Source organism: Labrus bergylta, chromosome 23 (assembly GCF_963930695.1).
Source record: "Labrus bergylta chromosome 23, fLabBer1.1, whole genome shotgun sequence".
Taxonomy (NCBI): domain Eukaryota; kingdom Metazoa; phylum Chordata; class Actinopteri; order Labriformes; family Labridae; genus Labrus; species Labrus bergylta.
Window position 1 is genome coordinate 3,263,865 of NC_089217.1, and position 25,000 is coordinate 3,288,864.

Consider the following 25,000-nt stretch of genomic DNA (forward strand, 5'->3'; position numbering starts at 1 on the left):
ATTCCCCCGGAGACCATTTTTCATCACATGCCTCGTATAACTGTTTCATGGTAGATTACAGAGTCATCACATAATAAGATCAGAAAGGAAACAAAACAAGGCACTCATCTTCAGAAGAAAGGTTCAAATGCCTTTATTCAATTGAAGGAACTTCCTGAAGAAGGAGGGACGGTGAAATGCGAGGGCCTTGTTTTATTTTACATGTCAGTTTCTTAAGATCTGCTCTCGCCCAAACAGGAACGCCTTTTTTTGTATTATTAGTAGTTCTAAGAAGCTCTCCAGTCCCCAGACATTTAATAACAGGCCTCACAAAATCTTCAGACAAAAACAAGTTGTATTATGAAGTTATATAACCTCCTTTTAATAAGTGTTGATCCAAGAGAACTGGTGTTAAATTATATTAATCCTCCTGATATTTGAGCTTCTTTCTTTTTAGTTTTCTCTGTTGATAATAAGACATTAAGTGTTACATTAAGGTTATATTCAAACAGTCTTTCTAGGAAAATGAAGGCTTGAGGACAATTTACATTTTATAATTTAAAGTCAAACATTTGTATCTTAAAAGGCAGACGGCTAATATGTTTAAGATGCTGGATTATGAGAAATTTACAAAAAAACACTTGTGAAAAAATGTTCGCAGCAGTTGTAAAATGTTTCCCACTAGGAGGATTCATTACTGAGAGAGGAGTAAACTTTACACCATCATGTAGGGGAACTAAGTGATCCAAAACTCTACTGTATGTTTTTGTCTCATTAGAACCATCGATGGTTTTTAAAGATTATCTAAACATGACTATTCCTGTGTCCTCTGTGTGTTTGCAGCTTGTGACTGTAACTCTCTGGGAATCTCCAGCGAGCAGTGCCACCGTGCGACAGGTCACTGCACCTGCGTGAAGGGCGTGTCCGGCCTCAAGTGTGACGAGTGTGCCCGGGGCTACCAGGGCGAGTTCCCCAACTGTGAACCCTGCGACCCCTGCTTCGCCGTGTGGGACACCGTGGTCACTGAGCTGACCAATCAGACCCAGCGTCTGGAGGGTCAAGTCGCAGAGCTGCAGACGACCGGGGTGACGGCGCCATATAAAGAATTGATCGGCAGTCTGGAGCGAAACATCAAGGCTGTCAAGGAAATCATAGAGAGCAACCCTGCAGGAGTGAAGCTGGAGCAGGTCCAGGAGCTGATGAACCACATCACGTGTGTACACAAACAAATCCAGATCTATTGGAAACCTTTCTATGAACCTCCTTGTTGTTTGAGCTCATCTATGGGTTTGTTGTTTCTTCAGAGGTGTGATGTCCTACGTCAATATAAAGCTGAACACCACAGAGGAGAGCCTGAACCTTCTCCACAGCGATGCCAACGCCACCGACGCCAACCTGGACGCTCTGACAGATGAGGCTAATAAACTGGAGCAGAGCGTCAAGGACCTGAGACAGGAAGTGTACAACGCCAAGAACGCCAACATCAAGGGTAGGAAACCATCGCTTACATTGCGTGTGTTTTTTAAGACTTTTTTGCTAGCAGAAAAAATCAGCATGTCATCAGCGTATTGCATCATTTTTCATTAATTGAAAAAGGATCATCTTACAAAAGAGCTGAGGAACCTGTCCTGAGGAATAACCTATGTCATTTTAAAATACCCGACATGTCACATTCACAAGAGTCAGATTATCGCTTATAAATGATTCAATAATAATAATAAAGTTTATTTATAAAGCACTTATCAAAACCAATGTCACAAAGTGCTTTAAAGAAAAAAGAAAAATCCCAACAGTCAAATACACAACAATAAAATCCTATTAAAAAAGCATGAAAAATAAAACAACAGTCCAATTAACAGAGGAAAGAGAAACAACCGAGACAGAGATCGGCTAAAGTTAACAGTAAAACATATAAAACATCATGGATGAAACAAGGATTATAAGAAGGCCTTATGATAAAAATGTGTTTTTAAAAGTGATTTAAATGAAGATACTGATGTAGCTAGTCTGAGATCCTCAGGCATCCTACCTCCTCTGTATTTCACGTCTTACATCACTGTGATTTTCATGCACTGTGTGTTTTTAGGTGCTATGGACACTATTTCAGATGCACACTTTAAGTCCACGATGGCAGAGGTCCGCGCCAACGCCTCCACCAGCAGCCCTGAAAGCACAGTGGAACAGTCGGCCTCAGTACGGAAAGCCACAGAGGACAAACTGAACAGCGGTCAGAAGGAGTTCAACCGCAAGCTTGAAAGAAACACGCAGAAGCTCGACAAACTGTCCGACGAGCTGGATAAGTTTGACCTGACGCCGATTAGTGAGAAGGTTAGAAAACGCTGAAGGAGCTGCATCACAAAGAGGGGGACTCACACTGTATGCTGATGATGATCTCCTGTTTGTTCATCTCTCTCTCTGCAAGACGTGCGGTGGCGCGGCCGAGGGTGACAGCTGCTCCGGCTCTCCCTGCGGCGGTTTGGGTTGTGTCGGCGAGGACGGGGCACCTCGGTGCGGCGGGGACGGCTGCAAAGGCGTCGTCACGACCTCCCAAACTGCTCTGAAATCAGCCAAAGACCTGGACCAGGAGATCCTCACCGCCATGCAGGAGGTGGACAAGCTCTCCAGACTGGTGAGTGAACGAAGAATGGAGGGAAAACTGAAGATGGATGAAGGTAAATATCGTATTCACTTTTTTTGTTTTTGTTTCATGAGGTGTGGGAGGCAAACACGCGCGCAAACAAGGCTAAAGTGGACGCTCAGACGGTGCTGGTCAAATCCAACCAGAGCAAAGAGAGAGTGGAGCAGAGCAACGAGCAGCTGCGCAGCCTCATCAAAGAGATACGAGACCTGCTCACCAGTGAGTGCACAACACACACACACACAACCTGCTGAGGCACCAAAAACATGATAACATCAACTGAGTGATTTGTGTTTTGTGTCTGGTTACTCCAGATGACAAGGCCAATGTGTCCGTGATCGAGGCAGTGGCCAACGAGGTGCTGGCTCTGGAGATGCCGACGTCGTCCGAGAAGCTGAAGGAGCTGACGAAGGAGATCCGGGAGAAGGTCAACTCTCTGACCAGCGTGGAGACGATCCTCAGTCAGAGCGCCAGTGACATCCAGATTGCGGATGCGCTGCTCAAAGAGGCCAAGGCTGCAAGGTAACACACAGCTCTGAATCAGGAAAACAAGACGTCCTCCAAAACCAAATATTCTCATGCAAAAGATCAGTTATCTGATCTCATCATGTCTTCACTTTATATGTTCACAAAGTAACGTGTACACTTTCTGTCCATCAGTGAGCAGGCGACTAACATGAAGGAGACGGCAGATGTGGTGAAGGCAGCCCTGGTTGAGACTGAGCGTGCTCAGACCATCGCCATGGACGCCATCGAGCTGGCCCAGAACAACACAAAGGGAACCCTGGAGCTGCTGATCTCTGTGAGCGAGCGTTCGACAAACAATAACATCAATATGTCCAACATGTTTCTTGAATGTTTGAATATCGAATGCCCTTTTATCCTGACTGGAGAATTAGCGCCACTAAGTGTTCATCTTGATGAACTTACTTTTGAACATCTGCAAAAGTAAAAACGCTTTAAGAATCAATACATTTCTTTTGCTTCAATTTTTCAGAAATTCCTTTCAAATTTGTTTTATTTTTCTTCAGAACATGTAGCCAACGCTTGATGTATGACATGTCAAAATGTTACCGTTTTATCAACATCGTACAAACTTAAAGAAGACACTGAACTCTCCATCTTCTGTGCTCGGGGTCAGGAAAGCTCAGCCAATGAAACGTCATAGCTCGCCTCAGGTTTTAATTGTTTTGGAGACATTCAAAGAATCCTCTGTCTGCACTGTTTTGATCATAATCTTTCATTTCCTTTTACTTTGTTATTACGTTTTTAAAAGTCCTCATCTCTCCGACTGATTTAAGCTTCATGTGCCAATAATTGAAGCAGAATTTTTAAATGAAACACCAGTTTTAAATGTGTGTGTGTGTGTGTGTGTGTGTCAGGTGGAGTCTGAGACGGCTGATTCGGAGCTGAAGCTCAGCAACACGACGGGTCGTCTGGTTCAGCTGGAGCGGGAGGTCGGCCTGCTGAGACAAAACAACCTGGAGGTGAACCAACTCGCCAAGGCGGCCGACTGGGTCTCGAACCAGGCCAGACTGACCGCTGAGGAAGCCCAGCAGGTATTACACACACACACACACACACACACACACACACACACACACACACACACACACACACACACACACACACACACACACACACACACACACACACACACACACACACACACACACACACACACACACACACACACACAGTAGAATGTATTTGAGTAACCCTTATCTGTGTGTGTGAAGGAGTTTGACGAGGACGTGAAGGACAAATTGGAGAAGGTGGAGGACCTGGTGGAGGTTAAAGGGGAGTCGGTGCTGCAGGCGAAAAGGAAAGCAGACGAGCTGCAGAAGGAGGCCAGAGAGCTGCTCGCTCAGAGCAGCAGCAAGCTGCTGAGACTCGGAGGTAGGAACATGTTTTAGAATTTCTAAAAGATTTATTTCCGGCCATTTAGCCTTTATTTGCCTACTAACTTAATGATGATGGTCTCCATATTATTGATGATGATGATGGTAATGACGATGGTTCTTGTTTGATAACGACGACTTATAAGATGGTTTCTATACTGATTAGAGCTCTAAAGAACTGCCCTCAATGTTGTGCGTCTGCTAAGTGAATTGTAGAAATACCTCCTTCCTGTCAACACCTTTTCTCTCCTGTGGTTTTCAGAGTTGGAGATCTCCTATGAGGAAAACCAGCGGACTCTTGAGTCCAAAGCTGCCGAGCTGGCCGAGCTGGAGCAAACGGTGCGCCGGGTCCTGGAGGAGATCAGCTACAAAGTGACGCTGTACAGCACCTGTCTGTGATCAATCACCTGGACACAGCGTCACCTCAGACTCTTTACTGTTCTCAAAGGTTTCAGCTGGGATTCTAATGGTGCCAAAGAAGCCCTGAGCAGACGTGCATACATAAATTATAATTTACTCCTTTACCCTGTGATCACGAGTCATTTCTAGTTGTTTTCCTGAGATCAACTTATTTATCTCGTTGGCTCAAGATATCAAAAATGTGTTTTCTCATTCTCTGGCGATCCTGAAAACGAAACGACGAGCTGATTGGTCAGAGCCCACACTAACAAGGAAGGTTGAGAATATTTCTGAGTGTTTTGTGCTTTGCTTTTCTCTGAGTACACGATCAGTGAATCTCAAGGACACAACTGGGAGTTACTCATCATCACTGGAAAGCTGAGTGAACTTATTACATGGATGCATGTCTGCTTAGGACGCCAGTGAAATACAGCTGTCACCCGAGTGTTTGAAAGCTATCGCGATGTTAGACCCTCTCAGTGCCAAAAGTTTTGTCTGTTCGTGTCTCTGCCAACGACTTAACACTCAGCCGTGCCAAAAAGTGTTTTAACAAATGAGACGAGTTTCAAAGCTGCCAAAGTATTAAAGTCCCAAAAGGAAACCACTAAAAGCCAAAGTGACCTCAGTGCTTCAAACACAGAATGTGTAGAGAATATACGATGAAGCTGTGAGATTTAAATGAGACTATTTGATAGACATGTTACAGTTTTATACTTCCTTTAAAAGCCTAAATATATTTAACAGTAAGAGGGAGCAGAATCATTTTGTTAACAGTTCTGTGACGTCAGAGAAATATTGACTTGAAAAATAAAGTTTCTCAAACATCCCTGGTGTTGTTGTTTTCTTGTTTGATAAAAGAAGAGTCAAAAAGGTGAAACTAAAAAGTGTTGAAGTCTGAAATGTACCAAGAATCATTTCTGTATCTAAACATGACACACAAACTGGACAAAGATCTCACTTTCTGTCGACAAGAACAGAGAAACAGATTTTATTTTTCAGTTTGGCATTCAGAAGATTTGTTCCTGTTAAAATAAGAACGTCGTCCATGAAATGAAAATTATTCAACATTCATACAAAGGAGGACACAACACAGGCGGAACTCGTCAACCTAACCGTGACGTAACAGACTCGTTTAAAGATGGTTTTAAAACAGACTTCTCTCCCTGAAACTGTTGAAACACGACATGAGCAGAATCTACATGGAGAGTTCTGTCTTTAATGCGCGCACAAAGGTCGGACAAATGAGGAGACGTGTAAACCAAAGCAAGAATTTGTTAAGAATCAACAAAATTAGGGTTTTCTTTTTTTTTTTTATTGTCTTTAAGGAAACAAAACCTGAAAAAAAATAAAGAAAAATTCAGACCATCCTGTGACAACGGAAAGGCTTTTTAATCCCGTCATCTGATGGATAATGGCAGTTTGATAAAGTGGGGTTAAAGAGGATAACACCGACGCTGTGGAAGGAAAAGTCCTCCCACAAAAACACTGCTGTAAATGTATAATGCATCTTAAATCCTCGTGCAGACCCCGTTTAGTCCGACTTCAACACCCTCCACCAACTTCAGCTTTAAATTCTGGAACAAAAAATGTGCAACTTCTATTTTCTCCTGAAGTTCACTCGGGTAAAGAGTGGGTACGGATGTGGGTTTTTTTTTTTCTATAAGCAGGAGCCTCAAGTTTGTTTCTAATCTTTGCTCTTGGGGCCGTGTGGGGGAGGAGCGCCCTCTACAGGAGCGGAGCTGGGGACGGAGAGCAGCTGCCCGGCGTGGATGCGTTCGTTGACGCGCAGCTGGCAGCCGTCCTGCAGCATGCGCAGAGCTATCCGGGCTATGTTGCGTGAATCGTCGAGGCCGGAGTGAGGACGGCCTTCGTACTTCAGACCCAACTTCTCCAACATGGTGCTCAGCTTTGTCTGTGCGCGAGGAACCTGCAGAGGAACAGAGCTGTTAGAATGGATTTGAGCTTGTAGAGTGCTTTTCTACAACACAAAGAACTTTTTACACCGCAGGTCACACACACACATTCACACACTGATGGTAGAGACTGTCCATCAGTAGAAACTAATCCATTCATACACATTGTCACATGAAGCAGCGGGAGTTATGTGAGGTTAAGTGTCTTTCCCAAAAACACATCAAGGTGTGACTGCAGGAACGTTGTTTAACGTCCCATATTTGATCGAATGAGCATCGATTCAATATCCTGATTTAAAGAGGAAGCATTGATCAATATCACATCTTTAGGTAAACCTGTTTTTGGATTCCCATTTTTTACTTCAAAGCTTCAAGCAAATACGAAAACATAGGTCTATTTTTTTCTTTACACAAGAACAAAAAAACAACAACGATTTTTCTTGAAAAATCTATGAAAAAAGTTCAGCAACAACAAAATAAAATAAAACGAAACACGTTAACGATGAATAAAGTGTCATGATTTTGATAAAGTGTCTGTCTCTGTATGAGCACCTTTTGATTTGTGATGCACCGTTATCTATACAAGACTTCATGTTGTACTGGACTAGTATAAAGACAATAAAGTGAATATGATAACTGTTGCTGCACACTTTCATTATCAGGGTTTTATATTTTTATGAGCATTTTCATCCATATTATTCTTAGTGCAAGTAAAATACGACATTTTAATAATCAGAAAATAAAAAAACAAACCTTGTAGAAGTTTCCGTATAACTTTCTGATGTTTATCCATTTCTTTGCAAAGCTGGGATATTTGAGGCGGCTGATCTGACACTGGATGTTGAGGAACTTGCTCATGTCCCAGGCACTAAAGACGAAAAAAAAGAAGACACGAGTAATGAAGCTGTCAGTTTAGATTTCATCACACACAAACAGGAAACAGAAATGTTAAGTTCAAACATACCCGTCAGTAAGAATGGCGTATTTGTACTTTGTCCCGAGCTCTCTCTCCTTCAGCCAGTCGACGACCCGCTGCAAGACACCTGGAAACGTGTCGGCTTCATCCACCATTTTCTGCACAAGATCACATCTTCAAACTCACTGAAATATTCACATATTCAAGAGACACTGGAATCAAACAGAACCAGAACCACCGACCTGTGTGATTCCTGTTAACTTCACACAGAAGTCTGAAAGCTGTGGGTTCAACTCTGGTCTGACATATTCCTGAAAAGAGTCCACCTTCAAACAAAAAACAAAAGACACATAAACATGTTAAGAAACCAAACGACTCCACCTGCAGATTGAAAACTAAACATCCTCACTAAATCAACTCACTATTTCTAGCGTGTGCGTGTTGATGAGAACCATGGGGAACTCGATGATTTCATGATGGAAGTCTGCGGGGTTATCCTCTTCACACGTTGCCTCAAAGTCCACCACGCAGATGTAGTCGTAGTAGGTGTCGGTGGGCCCCCCCTCTCCTGCAGACTGCATCAGCTTGTGCTTCTTGTAGTGGCTCTTCAACCTCTTCTTCATCACGTCCTTCACACCTCTTCACACAAAATGTTTATGACACTGTTTAGTTCTTAGTTTGATCCTGGTGGTGGAAACCTTAAGTGCTCAATATTTAAGCTTAATTCATCATCAGCTTTTATATTATTTGACCTGCACATAGCCAGGTAAGCTCATTAATTTCTCTCAATGGTAAAATGATCATTAAATCATCCTGTGCATTTTAAAGCATGCAGGATGAGGTTGTCAAAATCCTCGACACAGTACAATCTGAATCTTATTATCATGATCAAAAAGTACAGTAAAGGCGTTAATAAATCTTTACATCTTCAGTCGTACTTTTAACCAAAAGCTGCCGTGAGTGAACGAGAGAGCTCATCGACTTTATTACACAAAAATGTTTGCAACGCATTTGTGTAATTTAGATAGTGTGCAGGAGTTTGCCTGCATTTCTTTGTAGGAATTAGTACAATTGCACGCAGGTGTGCAGCAGGCAGAGGGAGGAGGGAGAAGTAGGGAGCAACATCTGGTGTGAGCTACTACTCCCTCTTTATCTTCTGTATTACAGTCACGCTCACCTGGTGTCGAGCTGCAGATCTGCTAACTTTTTCTTTAACTCATCCCGTGACATGCGGTTGATTTGTCCATTAGCCAGAGCGATCTCTTTGTACACGGGATGACTGAAGTCACTGTTGGACTGAGGCGAGGACACCTCGGGAGCAGATTCTTCGTCAGGGATGACCCTGCTGCAAGGCTTCGTCTAAAAAGAAATGATATCATCACAATTCATAAAATGATCAGTTGTTGCTGCCTGTTCCATTTGCCCGCACAGAACTGGGAAAAAGGGCTTTCGTCTACTCTGCTCCTTCTACATGGAACATGCTGCAAAAAGACTGGAAAATAACTGAACTGATTTCTTTGAATGCTTTTAAATCCAGGCTGAGAGCACTTGAGACCACCTCCTTTACTTGTAACTGGTTTTTTATAATTGTAATTGCTGTCTGTATGTTGTGAGTGTAACTTATGTTGCCTCTTGGCCAGGACTCCCTTGAAAAAGAGGTTTTTAATATCTATGGGACTTTCCTGGATAAACAAAAGTTAAATAAAAAATAAAAAACATGAAGCAATTCAAAGGTGGTTCATAAACGATCATCACTATTTGATATGATTCTTAACAGGATTTAGCCCTTAATATGATAAGGTCATCTGTGTGGGGAAATTAGGATGATGTATAATAAGGAAAATGTTTAAATAATCTTCAAGGTATGAAGAAGATTTTGAGGGCATTTAGCTTTTTCTCTCACTGGAAGCACAGGGTGAGGTCAAGCTTTCTGAATTGATGGATTGATTGATTGATTGATTGATTGATTGATTGATTGGGCATATCATGTTAGAATAAGGTGAGGGGTTTGTTAAAAAAACATGAGTGTGCACGGGTGTAAATTGATATATTAAAATGGAGAAAGATGAAAATGTGTTTAAAATACAAAATAAGTTAAAGGGTGGGCCGAAGGCATTAATTAATTTAGCTTGTATTCTCCTTGAATGTTGGAGGTTCAAATTAAGCACATAGTAACTTGCATTTGTTTGGTCGTTTTATTTATTCTTTTCAATATGTTTTTCACCTAAGCAGCTAAATTGAAAGCCTAAAAATAAAAGGAACTGAAAAAGGAATTGTTTGAGTGGAGTCCAGTCCTTTTTGTGTACAATTCTACAATTCACTTAGCAGATGCTTTTCTCCAAAGCGACGTACATCAGAGAGTAAGTACAACACAAGCAAGGATCTAGAAAAAAAGGAACAATGTGAGTAAGAGCAAACGATCAGCTTTGAGTCTGATTGGACACACAGGTGCTGACAGGAAGTGACCAGAGGCAAAGCACAACATTGAGGGCAGTTCTTGAGAGCTCTAATCAGTATAGAAACCATCTTATAAGTCGTCGTTATCAAACAAAAACCATCGTCACAACCATCATCATCATCGATGATGGTTGTGACGATGTTTTTTGAGATATTATGTAGAAGATCATTCCTCTCAAGTTGGGAAGCCCAAGAAACTTGACATTTTCCATGACTAGAAAACTGTAAACTGTAACTAAACTGTTTTCCAGTAGGCGTGGGGACCTCATTAATTTATTAGGGACAGTGCATATTAATGTTCATTTTGTTCTTTTTTTGTTTGTTTTTCTTAATAGCTCGATTGGAGTATAATTTTTTTGTATTGTCCGTTTATTTTATTGGATTTTGCATTTGTTAATGATGAAGAATGGGGGTAGGACTTGACAAGCCTGGGCTTCTTCCTATCCCTTTTTGAACGAGTCAAATGTTTATTATACTGAAATTGGCTTCTTCTTTTTTTTTTTTAATACAGATTTTTATTTTTTTCCATTTGTTTATTCATTTTCATGTATTTTTTAATCGTTCGAAATAAAGAAGAAATAAAGAAGAAATAAATAATGAACAGCTGTAACAATTACAGCTGTAAAAATGTCAGATTATAGAGAAGTGCAAGTTTCCATCTGTTGTCCCAAGGCAGGTAACAGAGAAAGATAAATTACAAATAAAATACAAATACAAATACACATGTGACACAAGACAATAATAGAGGTTAAAGGTTAAAGGTTAAAGACTTGGTTTTATCCACTGTTTGAGGTGTGTTTTGAAGGTTGCATATGTCTCTGATTGTGAGATATCTCTCATTTATTTCCTTTCTGACAGAACAGTTGTTGTATTTACTTCACATCACAACATAGAAACAGTTTGACAACATTTATAAAAACCTTTTAACCTGAAGATTAAACATTTAAAATTATAAACTGCCACGTTTTTTAATAAATCACATCAGATAAGTATTTAAGTTTGAAATGATAAATACCAATTATACCTGTGACACCTGTTTTTATTATTAAAACAGGTAAAGGTTGTTTACAGGCTGTGACATTAAAACACAGTTAAATATCTTTATAATGAATTAAATTAGCTTCTCACACAAACCTTTTCTTCTTCTCCGGGATCAGACATCTTCACATTGACGTCCTTGGTTTGAATATTCTCCTTGTGCTCATCCATTTAAAACAGGGAATCAATTCAAAACAAAACAAACAAGCGCGTTAATTTATGTAAACAAAGATGCTAGTGGCTAACAATGCTAACAATGCTCGGTGACTTCTTCTTCTTCTTCTTCGCGCTTGTCAGCTGTGACGCCGCCAAATAACAACGCTAAAAGGTTAAATTCTTACACAACTTGACCCCGTTAAAAAAATAAGAATGCATTTTAAAGCGATATTGGAGATATTTAAGAGCCGGTTGCACCGATTCATCCGTTAGCTCTCCGCGGCGACATGAAACTTTTCTCTAAGGTGGACAGTTATGACGACTTCCGGTTTGCGCCAAAACAAGACGGTGCTCACTGGCGCCATCGTGCGGTGAGGATGATACATGGCAATTTGCGATAATGAGAAAACGCCCGGTGTTAGGCCGAGAAATGCATCCCTGTCTAGGAAACTTGGAAACTGTATAATCTTTATTTCTGGGGGCAGAGATGTGATGACGAAGTATGTGATGTTGTGAATTAATTAACAAGTTTTGTTTAATTAATGTTTTGTGAAAGAGGGGCAGATATTATAAGATTAGTCTTCTTTCTGCTCCTTTTCATTCAAAATTTGAGATTTTATGTTTGTTTGTATTTCTTAACTTTATTGTTTGTTTGAATGAAATAGAATTTACAATTAAAAGTTAGTTTTATTTTGATCTTGTTTAGTCTTTTTTGCAACAAAGTTTTTTCCAATCTACTGAAAGTTTTAATTGATTTCTTTATCTTTATAATTTCTTAATTTCTACTAAATACGTTGGTTTCACAAGATAAAAGGCAAACATACTGTACAAGGCTCTAGCAGTGGTAAATACAGTCTAAATGATTTTCTCTTGTTAATAGAAATACTTTAAGAGTGTAAATACTATCAAACTACTTTGGTTTTCTTTGATATATGTTAAATAAACTATAGGTTAAATCAAATTTGTTAGATATGATATCGATTCCAGCAGTGAATTTAATCCATAAATAATTTATTCTATGCAAAACCACTAAGATTTCCAGGCAGATTTAATTAAGACTGATAATAAAACACGGTTACTGGAAACAATGGCGTTAATCATTTTAATAAACATATATGGTAAAATTTAGTTTACATTAGTTTATACTGTTAAAACGTCAAGATTTAATTTGGAGGCGCTGCTGACAGCTAGGTGGCAGACTAATCCATGCTTTATTCTGTGCCACGGTGCCTATTATAAATATAAAGTAGAAAGTTCTTACACTAGTTTGTATTTGTCCTGCTTGATGTTGTTGACCCAGGACAGGAGTTTGACCGGGTCGTGTACTGTGGCTCCTCTGAGCAAACGAACTGTAGCAGAAACAGAGCAGTGTGCAGGGCAAAGAGCAGGAGCAAAGAAACCAACAAAACATCATCTGAATAATGAATCTGAGGCCGGAAACCCTGGATTAAAGATTTATAGTCCACAAAGTAGCCCGACCAAAGAACTGCTGCTTTTTCTGTAGCCAATAATATATATCCATCAGCATGCTTAGAGAATAAACTGTTATTGTCTTTTAATGTAGACCAATCAAAAACACCAGACATGTATACAAGCAGCTGTGAATCCTTCAGGACTAAATTAGTTATGCATCAGTTGTTTCACTCATTTCCAAGAGAAGGAGAGATGAGATAATTTACTTAAATACTAAAAAACATGTTTTGCTTTTTAGCCGCCCTCCGCTGTGCAGCTGCTGTTTGTCAAGTCATTCACAGCAGTTTCATGTATGAACTCCTTGTGAAGCGTGCAGCGCTGTTTGATCCCTGTTCCTTACATCTCACACAGCCTCTCTGATGGATAATGCATAATAGATGATATGTCAGGAACTTTTCAAAAAAGGGAATAATCAGCAGAAAAAATGTAGGGCAACCTTAGAAAAACAAAGATTTATTCTCTCATTTGAAAAAACAAAACAAAAAACAAAGTCATGGAAACCCATAACCAGCAACTCATAATGCACATAGAAGAGACAGAGACGTGAAAATATACAACATGGACTGAAGATACAGCGTAGGAGAGAGGGTTCATGTCTCTCCAAAAAGAGTTTTTTTTAGTTAATTGGGAGAAAAACGTCAAACATGAATCTTAAAGAAACGAAAAAAGATAGAAAATAATAATTTCAGCGTTTTCTTAGAAAGGCTCATATGCCTTTTAAAAAAAAACCTCCATATTTGGCTTCTGAAGGGACACAAACAGAAGTCACACAGTACATGAAATAAGCTGCATTTAAAAAGGCAACAGTCCCCTCATCATCACAGTGATACGGGGTGAGTTAGGGAGCATGGAGCTACATTGTTCAGCTTCCTCTGTCTATTCTGTTGTGCTGCATTCAAGTCCCATGGGAGAAAGAGGCGCTGCAGTATCGATAGTACGGATTTTATGAGCAGTTTTTAAGTTGTTGGAAATGCACCTGATACTTTTAGCTTACTGACTTTTAGGAGGTTTTGTGCAAGAATAGACACGCTTACTTCAACTTTCGTAACAATTTATTCTGCCACCGCAGGGCAGGACTTTATGTGCTCGTTCAATCTTTAAAATGAGTCACGTCTGAGCTGTTTGAGAGTCAGCTGTGAAGACGCAGAAAGGAATTATTGTGAGGAAATCAAACATAGCAGCGATGATATTGATGAACAGGTTTCAACAGGTGGGAATCCTATCGAGTCAGCACTTTAAAGCATCCCTCCGACTGTTTCCTTTCCACATTCCCACAGGGCATGAATGCAGCACGAGAATATTAATTTGTTCTGTTCACCTCTCTGAAAAGGCAATTCAATAAAGATGGAGATTTTAGAGCTTTCCTCACAGTTTTACATGCTAGCTGCTTCACGCTAACGCTGCAGTCTTTGGAACTGAGTAAAGCACATCAACTCACAGACCCAAGTTTTTGTTTTTATCAAACAGCAAAAAAAAACATAAAACAGATTTTTCAAAACGAGAAATCTCAAAGCATCGAGTTGACGCGACAGCAGGCAGCTTAAAATCTTTCTCACTTTTTTGTTCCACATTTTTTGGGGCAAAAATGTTTTCAAGCTTTCTGGTTAAGAGTTCACAGAGAGGTTTGATACTCGTCTCAAGCTAGAGCCAGTTAGCTTAGCTTAGCATAAAGACTGGATAGAGGAAAGCAGTCCGCCTGTTTCCCCCTAAAGGTGAAGAAATCTGCCTTTCGATTGTGGTTGACAAATTTTCCAAAAACCAGCTTTTGAAACAATGCAATCTCCACATTTTTAATGATCGACAGTGTTGAAAATGACTTTAGATAATAAAATACACTCGGGATCATGAGCCATATTTTAAAACCAAAAGCTGAAGGAAAGAGAGATCTGTCTGAATTGGGTGTCAGACAAAATTAGTTACACCATTCTGTAAAAAAAGCCTTTTTAAACATTTTACATTTGAAGTTTAAAAGAAACAAGACGATCATCTTTATTAAAAAATATTACTTCCACATGTACAGGACAAATTCAGCAAAGAGATAAAAGGTACCGCTGCGTCCACAGGGGGCGCAAAATTAACCCGGACCAAAAGTTCCACCTAGGCGCTTTAAAAAAAAGTGTTCTGCTTATTAACCCTTAAAAAGAAAACTTATTGTTTTAGCCCTACCCTTTTTTTTTTTTGTACAGATTTAACAGTTCATGTAAAATGCTGGATGGTGAGTCGTATGAGGATCTTGAAGTTGGACTTTTTACAGATGGAATCAGGCTAGTAGCTTCCTCCCCCTCGTTTCCAGTCTTCATGCTAAGCTAGGCTAATCGTCCCCTGGCTGTAGCTTTAAACAAAACATACAGGAAGTCGCTTTACTCTGATCAAGAAAGCAAATATTTCACAAGAAAATGTGAAACTCTTTTGTTGAAACGACTTCACAGTGAAAGACACACACAAAGCAGGCGCACAACACAAAACAGACACACCGACAGTTTGAAAACAACAGCTTCAAAAATCTTCCTTTTTGAATGAGACAAAAAAAAACGTTCACAATTCAACAACAGAACACAAACAGTACAAATCGACCTTCAGGGTGGACGTGTCTTTGTGTCGACACAGCTGGCTTTGCTGTCGGAGGAGGCAAACTGTGCAGGTTCAGGACTCATCTATTGTTTGTTTGTTTTAGAGGTGTTGCTGTAACACACACGCTTCCCTTTAAGGACAGGAAATAATCCATGTTTTTTTGTCATGCCCACTCCTCTATATTTAGATTTCAGCAGACAGAATCCTCGAATGAGTCCAAAAGCCGATAATAATGCAGCCGTGCGATCTCTCTCTCCGATACTTTGGACTGTAGTGATACTCTTTTACGGCTGCGTCATGCCATAAACATAGATATTTATATTTGACTGTTTTGTAGACAGCATGTTGTCGAGGTTTGTTCAGTTGTGATATCAGCTGACGTGTGTGTTGGAGTCACTGCGGCGGTGCGTTCTGGGAAAAAGGCTTTGTGGATTTGTGTGAACTCCTTTTAGACATGCAGAGCCGTAAATCAGTCACCACGGGGGCCTAAAATCATCGGGGGGGGGGGGGGGGGGGGGACAGGAGGCTGGTGTAAGGCTACATGTAAACTCCCCAGTTTTTGTGTCGCCCTGACGACAAACCTCGCGGACCACCTGGATCACCTAAAGGTCTCGTCGGCGCCTCCTGGATCAGTGCGGGAGGACGAGTCGTTCCAGAGCGCACTGTAAATGTTCCCAGTTCTTCCACAGCAGCGCCAGCACGGACACGCCCACGCAGGTGAGCGCCAGGTGGAGGCGGCTACGTAGCAGCGGGGCGGTGAACTTGGCCGCCGTGGAGACGCACACGAGGATCACCGTGACGATGGCCAGCATGATGTTGATGCATTTCCCTAGCAGCACCTTGGCGTCGGTGTTTTCCACCTGGACCGTCTGCTGCTGCTGCTGCTGGAGCTCCAGCTTAGACACACGGGTCTGACACGACTCCAGGACCTCCTGAAAACACACACACGCACACATGCACACACACACACACACACACACACACACACACACACACGCACACACACACAGCTGTTAATTTTGTCTTACTTGGTTTCAATGGTGTTTGTTATTTTTTTACTTGTTGTGTATTGTGGTTGTACTTTCAATATTATCTGTTGTGTGAGTTTCCCTGCTGAATGTGTGTGTGTGTGTGTGTGTGTGTGTGTGTGTGTGTGTGTGTGTGTGTGTGTGTGTGTGTGTGTGTGTACCTGGATGTCCCGGGCCCTCTCGTAGGCCTGGTAGGCCACTTTTTCCTCAATACTGGCCAGCTCCTGCTTCAGGTTACTGGTCTCATGCTGGTGCAGCTCCGTCAGGTCATTTAACTGATCCTCCAGCCGCTCATACCTGACACACACACACACACACACACACACACACACACACACACACACACACACACACACACACACACACACACACACACACACACACACACACACACACACACACACACACACACACACACACACACACACACACACACACACACACACACACACACACACACACACAGAAACATAAAGAGTAGGTGGAGGCAGAGAGCCAAGCACATAGAGATAGAGAGAGAGAGAGAGAGAGAGAAACAATGCATAATTCAGAGTGTGTGTGGGCGAGTTACAGTACAGCAGTTTATCTACTACAGCTAAAAACATTTGCCCTTGGTTAACTTAGCAACCGTCTGGGGGTTTGTGTGGAAGCTCGGCTATTTTATTTTTAGTTTAGAAAAGCTTTTAATAACGGCCCCCTTTAAAAACGGTCAGTCGCTCTCCAAAGATCAACAGCGCACGCACAAACTCATCGGCGCAGTTAGGACAGTTTCAGCAGGTGAGGGAGATCGGATCCCTGCAGCGGAGGCACCAATATTTAAAAGTCGATAATGTGAAAGGTTTTTAATTCACAGCTGCTCTACATTCCCTGATTCTTGCACAGGAGTAAGCGATACGTGCCTCGAATTCTTCGTAGTGCTACGAGTGTAATCATGCAATATAACCACTTCAACCATCAGTAACACTTCCTTAAGGGGCGAACAGTTGAAGGACTTTTAGGGGCATGAGGAGGTTCAGGAGTTTAGTATTTTGCAAGAAAAATGTGTCCTTTAGTTACATCTTTTTATATACGATATCCGTCTTGCAGTTGTATTACTTTTTTATCATTGCTTGTTTTATATGGATATTATTATGTTCTTATTTTTAATGTTAATGTTGTGATGACGGACACTTTGGGGTTGATTCACTGAACTTTCTTTGGCTCTCTGTCTTCATACAAATAAAAACTATTTGACGTCATTTCATTATTTTTTCTACTTTAAAGGCTTTATATGTGATTTTTTTCATCCAGCAGATGTCGCCCTTGAGCACCAGCATGAAACCAAAACAACTCGCGCTGCATTGTTGTGTTAGCATGCTAATGCTAGCGATCTTTATTATGCTGGTATCTTCACACTGCATGTAAATTTACCTGAAATGAGCGTGATCTAGAAACACAGTTAAGCAGTGAGTACAGTATGTTATTCTTCTTTTCTCTAGTCCCTCAATTAAACAACTTTTATACACGAGGGGAGGAGTCAGCCGGCCGTCCTGGCGATGTAAACAAAGTGAAGATAGGACTCTGAAAACTCTGAAAACATCACAGACAGTGGGACTCGGGTGTTACACCCATTGTAGACAGTCATGACTCACAGAGTTATTTTCAGAGGATACACTTGATTTCTATTATATTAAGGTGTGAAAAATCACATATAAAGCCCTAAGCCTGTTCTCTTTCAAGGGCTATTGGAGAAAAGTAGAAGTGTGCTTCCTTTCTGCTCAGCTTTTCACGCCTTTGAAAGTCTAGTCGTCGACTCATCACAGGTAATTTCCTGATGCACGTTTACAAAATATCCCTTCAGGTAATGGAAGTAAAAAAGCCTGATTCAGAAGTGAAAAATCCTCTGCCTCTCGACTCTGCAAAGACTCACTGACAGTATTATAAAAGAGCATCAAATCACGTGTCAGTATGAGACGCTTTTCAGGGACAAAGAGGCGACTGCGTGTGGATCTGTTTGGCGGTTAAGCTGCTAACTTCATTGTCCTGTCATATCTTAATGTGTGGTCGTGGTTGGTTGGATTACGCAGGGAGATTTATAATGAAAGCGGTGTCTGAATGAAGAGCGTGCTGGAGTGTGACGGCTGTCTTTCATATGCTGGATGTTTTTCATGCTTGTGTGTGTGTGTGTGTGTGTGTGTGTGTGTGTGTGTGTGTGTGTCTGCACCCACCTGTATCTCTCCTCCTGGATCACCTGGGTGAAGTAGCTGTAGTCCCGTTTGAACTGAGTGCTCAAACTCTCCATGTCCTCCGCCAGCTGAGCCTGAGCCTCCCTGATGTCCCGCACCATGTCCAGCACCTCGCCCATCCTGCCGTTGGACTCCGACCTCCCCGGCCCTCCGGACCCCGCCCCCGAGCCCCCGGCCAAGTTCCCGTTAGAGTCCGCGGAAGCCGACGTCCCCGTGGAGCACTCGTCGTCGCTCTGGTACTTGGTCGCCTTGGCGACGGTCGTGGCGCTCCCACTCAGACCCCTCCCCCCGCCCTCCGCCTGCAGCCCCGACCCCGCCTCCATGGAGCTCTTCAGGTGGGCGATGTTGTCGGCGCTGCCAAACTTGTTCCGGATGAGGTTGGCGAACTCCCGCGACTTGTTGAAGAAGAACGGCGGGGAGAGCGAGACGCCGGGTCCGATGGTCTTTACTTTGTCCAGGGCCGGGTGTCTCCCCGTGGCGCTCACGTCCTTCAGGCTGCCCTCCTTGCTGTGCGTCCCGGACTCCTTGCTGCTGCCGTCTTTGTGGCTGTGCTTCCCGTTGGTCTCGCTGTCCTTCATGCGGCGGTGGTACTGCTCCAGCTTCCTCTGCAGCCCGGCGATGGTGTGCGCCGACTTCTGGTTCTTCTTCTCAAACACCTGACGTATCCGAGACACCTGCTGCTTGTCGGCGTTGTTCACCAGCTTCAGGTACTCGGCCACATTCTGGTCCCGGGCCGTCTGCTCCACCTTAATCTTCTCTGTCACCTAAAAGGAAGGAGAAAAAATATTACAGTTTCTCTTCTATTTTCTCAGGTCACATTCATAACTTCAACTGATAACGTATCTACACTCCTGCACTTTAACATACAGTATATCCTGACAATCCTATCCTATCCATTAAATCATGGTTGTATATATTCCCATTCTTAGTTTTGATATGTTTACTGCTTATTTACTTTGTATTTAATATTATATTGTGTTTAAATTTGCTAACATTGTGTTTTTTTACTCATATTGTGTGTTTGATAACCTGCTGCTGTAACGCCACAATTTCCCAGTTTGGGATCAATAAAGTAATTCTATTCTATTCTATATATTTGATTGCACAGCCATGAATTTGCACAGCTCTGGCCAACCCTCTATATCTTTATTGCACATTTACCACTGTCATCACTGTTTTTGCAAACTTACATCTCTTACCTTCAGCAAGTATTTGCTGAACCAAGATGGCGGCGCCATCTTGCCACTCATCCAACGTGTGAAGCCATCAGTGACAACGATTAAAGTGTGGCCAGCGGGGACAGACTCTGTACTTCAGGACAAGTTCCATCACACAGACTGGAGTATGTTTGCTTCTCAGGCTACCTGGGGCTCTCACACAGACATTGACACCTACACTTCTTCTGTGCTGGATTATATCAACACCACCATCGACAGTGTTACAACATGGAAGCAGATCACCACGTACCCAAATCAGAAGCCATGGATGAACGAGGAGGTGCGTCTCCTGCTGAAGGCCCGCAACACCGCCTTCAGATCAGATGATGCAATGGCCTACAGCGTATCCAGGGCAAACCTGAGGAGGGGCATCATCAAGGCCAAGCACTGCTACAAGCTGAAGGTTGAGGAACACTTCTCCAACTCCGACCCCAGACGCATGTGGCAGGGCATCCAGGCCATCAGTGACTATAAACCCAGAAACTCCACCCCGATAACCACAGATGTCTCCTTCCTGAACGAGCTAAATCACTTTTATGCTCGTTTCGATAGAGACAACAGAGAGACGCAGAACACGACCAGACCTCCTGCAGACAACCAGCCCCTCTCACTCACCTCCACAGACGTCCACGCTGCACTGAGCCGGATCAACGCTCGAAAGGCTGCTGGTCCAGACGGCACCCCCGGGCGCGTGCTTAGAGCATGTGCGGAGCAGCTCACTGGGGTTTTTACGGACATCTTCAACCTGTCCCTCACCCAAGCAGCTGTGCCAGCATGCTTCAAAGCCACCTCCATTGTCCCAGTGCCGAAACACTCCAGCCCAACAGGCCTGAACGACTACCGCCCTGTGGCACTCACACCCATCATAATGAAGTGCTTTGAGCGACTGGTCCTAGCACACCTGAAAAACTGCCTCCCACCCACACTGGACCCATACCAGTTTGCCTACCGCAGCAATAGGAGTACAGAGGATGCAGTCTCCACTGCGCTGCACTCTGTGCTCACACATCTGGACAATAACAACACATACGCACGAATGCTGTTTGTTGATTTTAGCTCAGCATTCAACTCTGTCATCCCGTACCACAGGGCTGTGTGCTGAGCCCATTCCTCTACTCCCTCGACTGCAGACCTGTACATGGCTCCAACACCATCATCAAGTTTGCGGACGATACGGCGGTGATTGGCCTCATCAGCAACAACGATGACACGGCCTACAGGGAGGAGGTACAGCATCTGGCCGCCTGGTGTGCTGACAACAACCTGCTCCTCAACACCAGCAAGACGAAGGAGATCATCGTGGAGAGAAAGAGGAAGCACGCACAACCCCATTCACATCAACGGGATGGCCGTTGAACGTGTCTCCAGCTTCAAGTTCCTGGGGACCCACATCACAGAGGACCTCTCCTGGTCCACTAACACCTCCAGTCTGGTTAAGAAGGCTCATCAACGCCTCTTTTTCCTGAGGACACTGAAGAGACACCACCTGTCTTCAGCTGTACTGATGAACTTCTACCGCTGTGTGATCGAGAGCATCCTGACCAGCAGTGTCTCAGTCTGGTACGGAAACTGCTCTGTCGCAGACCGTAAGGCGCTACAGCGGGTGGTAAAAACCGCCCAGCGCATCACAAGGTGTCCACTTCCTGCCATTGAGGATGTCCAAAGGAAACGCTGTCTGCGGCGAGCTCATGGCATCCTTAAAGACTCCTCCCACCCTGCCCACAGACTGTTTACCCTCCTGCCCTCCGGCAGGCGCTTCAGAAGCCTCCGGACCAGAACCAGCAGACTGAGGAACAGCTTTTTCCCCAGAGCTGTCTCTCTACTGAACTCTACCCCCTGAACTCTGAACTCTGTCTCTCTCTCTCTCTCCCTCTCTCTCTCCGCACCCTGCTGACCCCCCTTTCCCCTCCATATCACCTCACACCCATCATCCCCCCACCTCTCCTCCTGGTCACACACACACATCTCTCATCCATCTGTATTATTGTATTATAGTATGTTCATATTATGTCCATATTCTTTATATTATCTGTGAACTAGTATAGCAAGCTCACTGCATCTTAATCTGTATATTATAATCCTAAGAATACACTTATATTTATAGCATTTATTTATATTTACAGAATCCCATTAATCCAGCCATCAAGATATACCTAATAATTCACTTTTTTTAGTCTACATCTGTACATTTTGTAATTACTGTACATAGCACAGACTCTTGCACTTTCTGCTTATTTGCACTTCTGGTGAGATGCCAAACCTCATTTCGTTACTCTATACTTGTATATGTGTAATGACAATAAAGTTGAATCTCATCTCATCTCATTTTTACTTTCAGTTGACAAGCCTGAATAAATGTTGTATTTCATTTTTCTTTTTTTTTAAACCAGTAAGAATGTTAAGTTAAATCCTTGATGTATAAATCTCTTCTCATTCTTATTTTTTATATTCTAAGTGTTTTTTTATGTATCTATTCTTATATTGTTTTATTTGCTTTGATAACCTGCTGCTGTAACACCACAATTTCCCAGTTTGGGATCAATAGAGTCATTCTATTCTATTCTATAACTTCATGTAGGATAAATAAACATACTTTTTTTAGCACCACACTGTTGGAACAGAAAACTGCTTGTGGTTCTGATGTTTTGCTGATGTCTGCTTAAAGGAACCTGTGGAGCTTTTGTGTATTTTTTCTAGCAACATTACTGAGCTGATTTTCCTCGAGTTGTTTTGTAAGCTAGTAAACATAAAGTAAACAAAGCTGCATTCAAACATTTAAAAATAGTCTGCTGCTTCGGAAATGTTTTGTGAGAATGCAGGGAAATGCAGTCAACCACAAGGAAGAGTTTTCATGACAAACAAATGAATGTTTCCTTTTTTTTAAGTGAACAGAAAAGCTCCAGAGGGGAATCTTTAACGAGGTCGGTAATGACTCCAGCATCCTCAGCAATAACGCTGACAGTGACTCACTGAATCAACAAGAGGTGAAGCATCAATTTCAGTAGAATTTGTGGCACTTTGAGCAAATAAAAAAAAAGTTCTGAAAAGTTTGAGCCTTTCCCTCATGGTATAATGGCAGATGTTTTCCTCTTAGATTTCATCATAAATGGTGAAAACCTACCTGAGACAAAAATAAGGATCAATGTAACACAGAAGATGGGTAAGAACTTATTTTAGACTGAATTCAATGTTTTCTTTTGTGTCATATTGGAGAAGGAAACGCAGCTTCACCTGCTCTACAAACCGACCTGAGGAGATGTCTGACTACCCCGCAGTACCCGGTGATGATTTTGACCTTTCTGTGTGCTGTGTGCTCACATGTGTACACACGGCTCTGCAGGTCAAACACAGTCAATCTACAAAAAAAAAAGATCACACAGGCAAGGAGGAGGTTGACTAATCTCGCCTCTGACCTTGAGGATCTTCTGCTGCAGGCTGTCGATACCCAGCGCTCCCTTGCTGAAATCCAGGCCGACTCCATCGTCCCCGACGCTGTCCACCACGTCCAGGTTGGACTCTGAGCCGCCGCGACGCATGGGCACCGGGATGGTGAGGATGTTGACATCGCAAGCACTGCGCTCCGCCTATTGTCACACACACAGATTACACTTATCACAAACAGTTCATTGTTAAAATCTAACAAAATAGAGAAAAGATTGTGTGAGAAAAAATAAACTCAACATCTCATCAGCCAGCCTGGATGTCGAGAGTAATGCAATGTTGGGCTCTTGTTATCTATAAATGACTGAGACGATGAATTAATTATCATAAAACAATTGAGTTGTTTTTAATATTCTCTTACTAATCGAGTCAGCTATAAGTGATACGTGGAACAAAAGGATGAAAATCAAAAGACAGGCAGCATCTGATACTCTCATTATTATTTGAAGCCTCTGAGAGGTGTCGCCTATCACACACAGGTTCAACTTGGATTACAGCTGCTGCAGAAAGCAGAACTGGAGAGTTAGAAGATTATATAAAGGCGAGAGAAACACAGCGCTTCTGCAGAACATCAAGTACTACAGGAGCAATAGAAACAAAAACAGAAAACACATTTGTCAGACTTAACGCTCTAACAGGCTTTCAGGGTGCAGACAACAAAAAACACAGATTTGTCAGAGGAAAGGTGAACCAGTTACCTCATCCTCTAGTTTGTTTTTCATGCCAACGTTTACTGTGTGGATTTTATACTAATTTTAAATTGATGTAACTTTGCAAAAGTACTTGTGAGGAAACTTACTTTAACATAATTAATTAAAAAATTGCTGGGGCGCTGGTGGCGCAGTGGTTGGTGTGCGCGCCCCATGTATGGAGGCTGTCGTCTCAAGCGGGCGGCCTGGGTCCACCTCCCACCTGTGGCCTCTTTCCCACATGTCATTACCCACTTTCTCTCCCTGATCTCCGACTCTATCCGCTGTCCTGTCTATCCATTAAAGGCACAAAAAGCCCAAAAATAAATCTTAAAAAATATATATAAATAAATAAAAAAAATTGCTCAGTTGAAATCCTCCTACCATGAGACTCTTGAGGAACATTGTGAATTCCATCAGCTTTATGGAAAAAATGACTTTTGTCCTGCGACTTCAAAAGGAGAAGGGAGAAGAATACTGGAGAAAATGGGATTTATACAAAGATAAAGACTCGTAAATATTTATTTTTTCATTTGAATGTACCATCCATTATGTACTGTACCTGTGCCTTTTACATTCTTGTATTTGATCTTATTCATACTGTCATGCTCTAGTCCTCACTTGTTCTGTGTTTCTTGTAAAACAAAAATGAAAAATAAAGTATAAAATAATAAATTGCTCAGTTGTGATTGTTAATTACCTAAAGGTTTACAGATAGTTGATAAAGAAGCAGTCTACAGTAAACATTACTGTGTGTGTCACTACTTTTTTCTGATTCAAAATGAATGTGTTAATACTTTCTCAGTTGGGTGTGTTCACATTCATCACATTCTGCTTTGAGTTACATGTTACAGCGTCCTGACTTTCTGGAAAACAAGGTTGTACTCTTATAAAAATCAAACACTGCAGAGACAGTAAAAGGCCGACTTTGCACAAACGTAAACACAGACTCCTATGCG

At 42.2% G+C, this 25,000-nt stretch overlaps 3 protein-coding genes across 4 annotated transcripts in view; 1 reads left to right on the plus strand and 2 right to left on the minus strand.

Annotated features, from left to right (window-relative positions):
• lamb1b (laminin, beta 1b) overlaps positions 1–5,743 on the plus strand; it is a 25,540-nt gene extending 19,797 nt beyond the window's left edge. The window contains 10 exon segments of the mRNA XM_065951230.1: positions 823–1,192; positions 1,284–1,468; positions 2,066–2,307; positions 2,402–2,608; positions 2,692–2,836; positions 2,932–3,139; positions 3,278–3,419; positions 4,000–4,176; positions 4,357–4,516; positions 4,781–5,743. Coding sequence (XP_065807302.1) covers positions 823–1,192; positions 1,284–1,468; positions 2,066–2,307; positions 2,402–2,608; positions 2,692–2,836; positions 2,932–3,139; positions 3,278–3,419; positions 4,000–4,176; positions 4,357–4,516; positions 4,781–4,917 — 1,973 coding nt within the window. The 3' untranslated portion in view covers positions 4,918–5,743.
• A 128-nt stretch (positions 5,744–5,871) lies between these two features.
• On the minus strand, positions 5,872–11,711 carry eri1 (exoribonuclease 1). Its single transcript, XM_020660326.3, has 7 exons — positions 11,338–11,711; positions 8,924–9,105; positions 8,169–8,385; positions 7,989–8,072; positions 7,795–7,904; positions 7,584–7,698; positions 5,872–6,844 (listed from the first exon to the last, which is right to left on the minus strand). Exons 1-7 carry the CDS (start codon positions 11,410–11,412, stop codon positions 6,602–6,604), a joined length of 1,026 nt encoding a protein of 341 aa, XP_020515982.1. The 5' UTR covers positions 11,413–11,711; the 3' UTR covers positions 5,872–6,601.
• Positions 11,712–13,303: 1,592 nt separating this feature from the next.
• The window catches only part of tmcc3 (transmembrane and coiled-coil domain family 3), a 45,074-nt gene continuing 33,377 nt past the window's right edge, over positions 13,304–25,000 (minus strand). For both annotated transcript variants that reach the window (XM_065951351.1, XM_065951353.1), the window contains exons 2-5: positions 23,325–23,495; positions 18,677–19,458; positions 16,631–16,766; positions 13,304–16,373 (exon numbers count right to left, since the gene is read on the minus strand). In XM_065951351.1, coding sequence (XP_065807423.1) covers positions 16,071–16,373; positions 16,631–16,766; positions 18,677–19,458; positions 23,325–23,495 — 1,392 coding nt within the window. In that variant the 3' untranslated portion in view covers positions 13,304–16,070. The remainder of the gene's footprint in view (positions 16,374–16,630; positions 16,767–18,676; positions 19,459–23,324; positions 23,496–25,000) is intronic.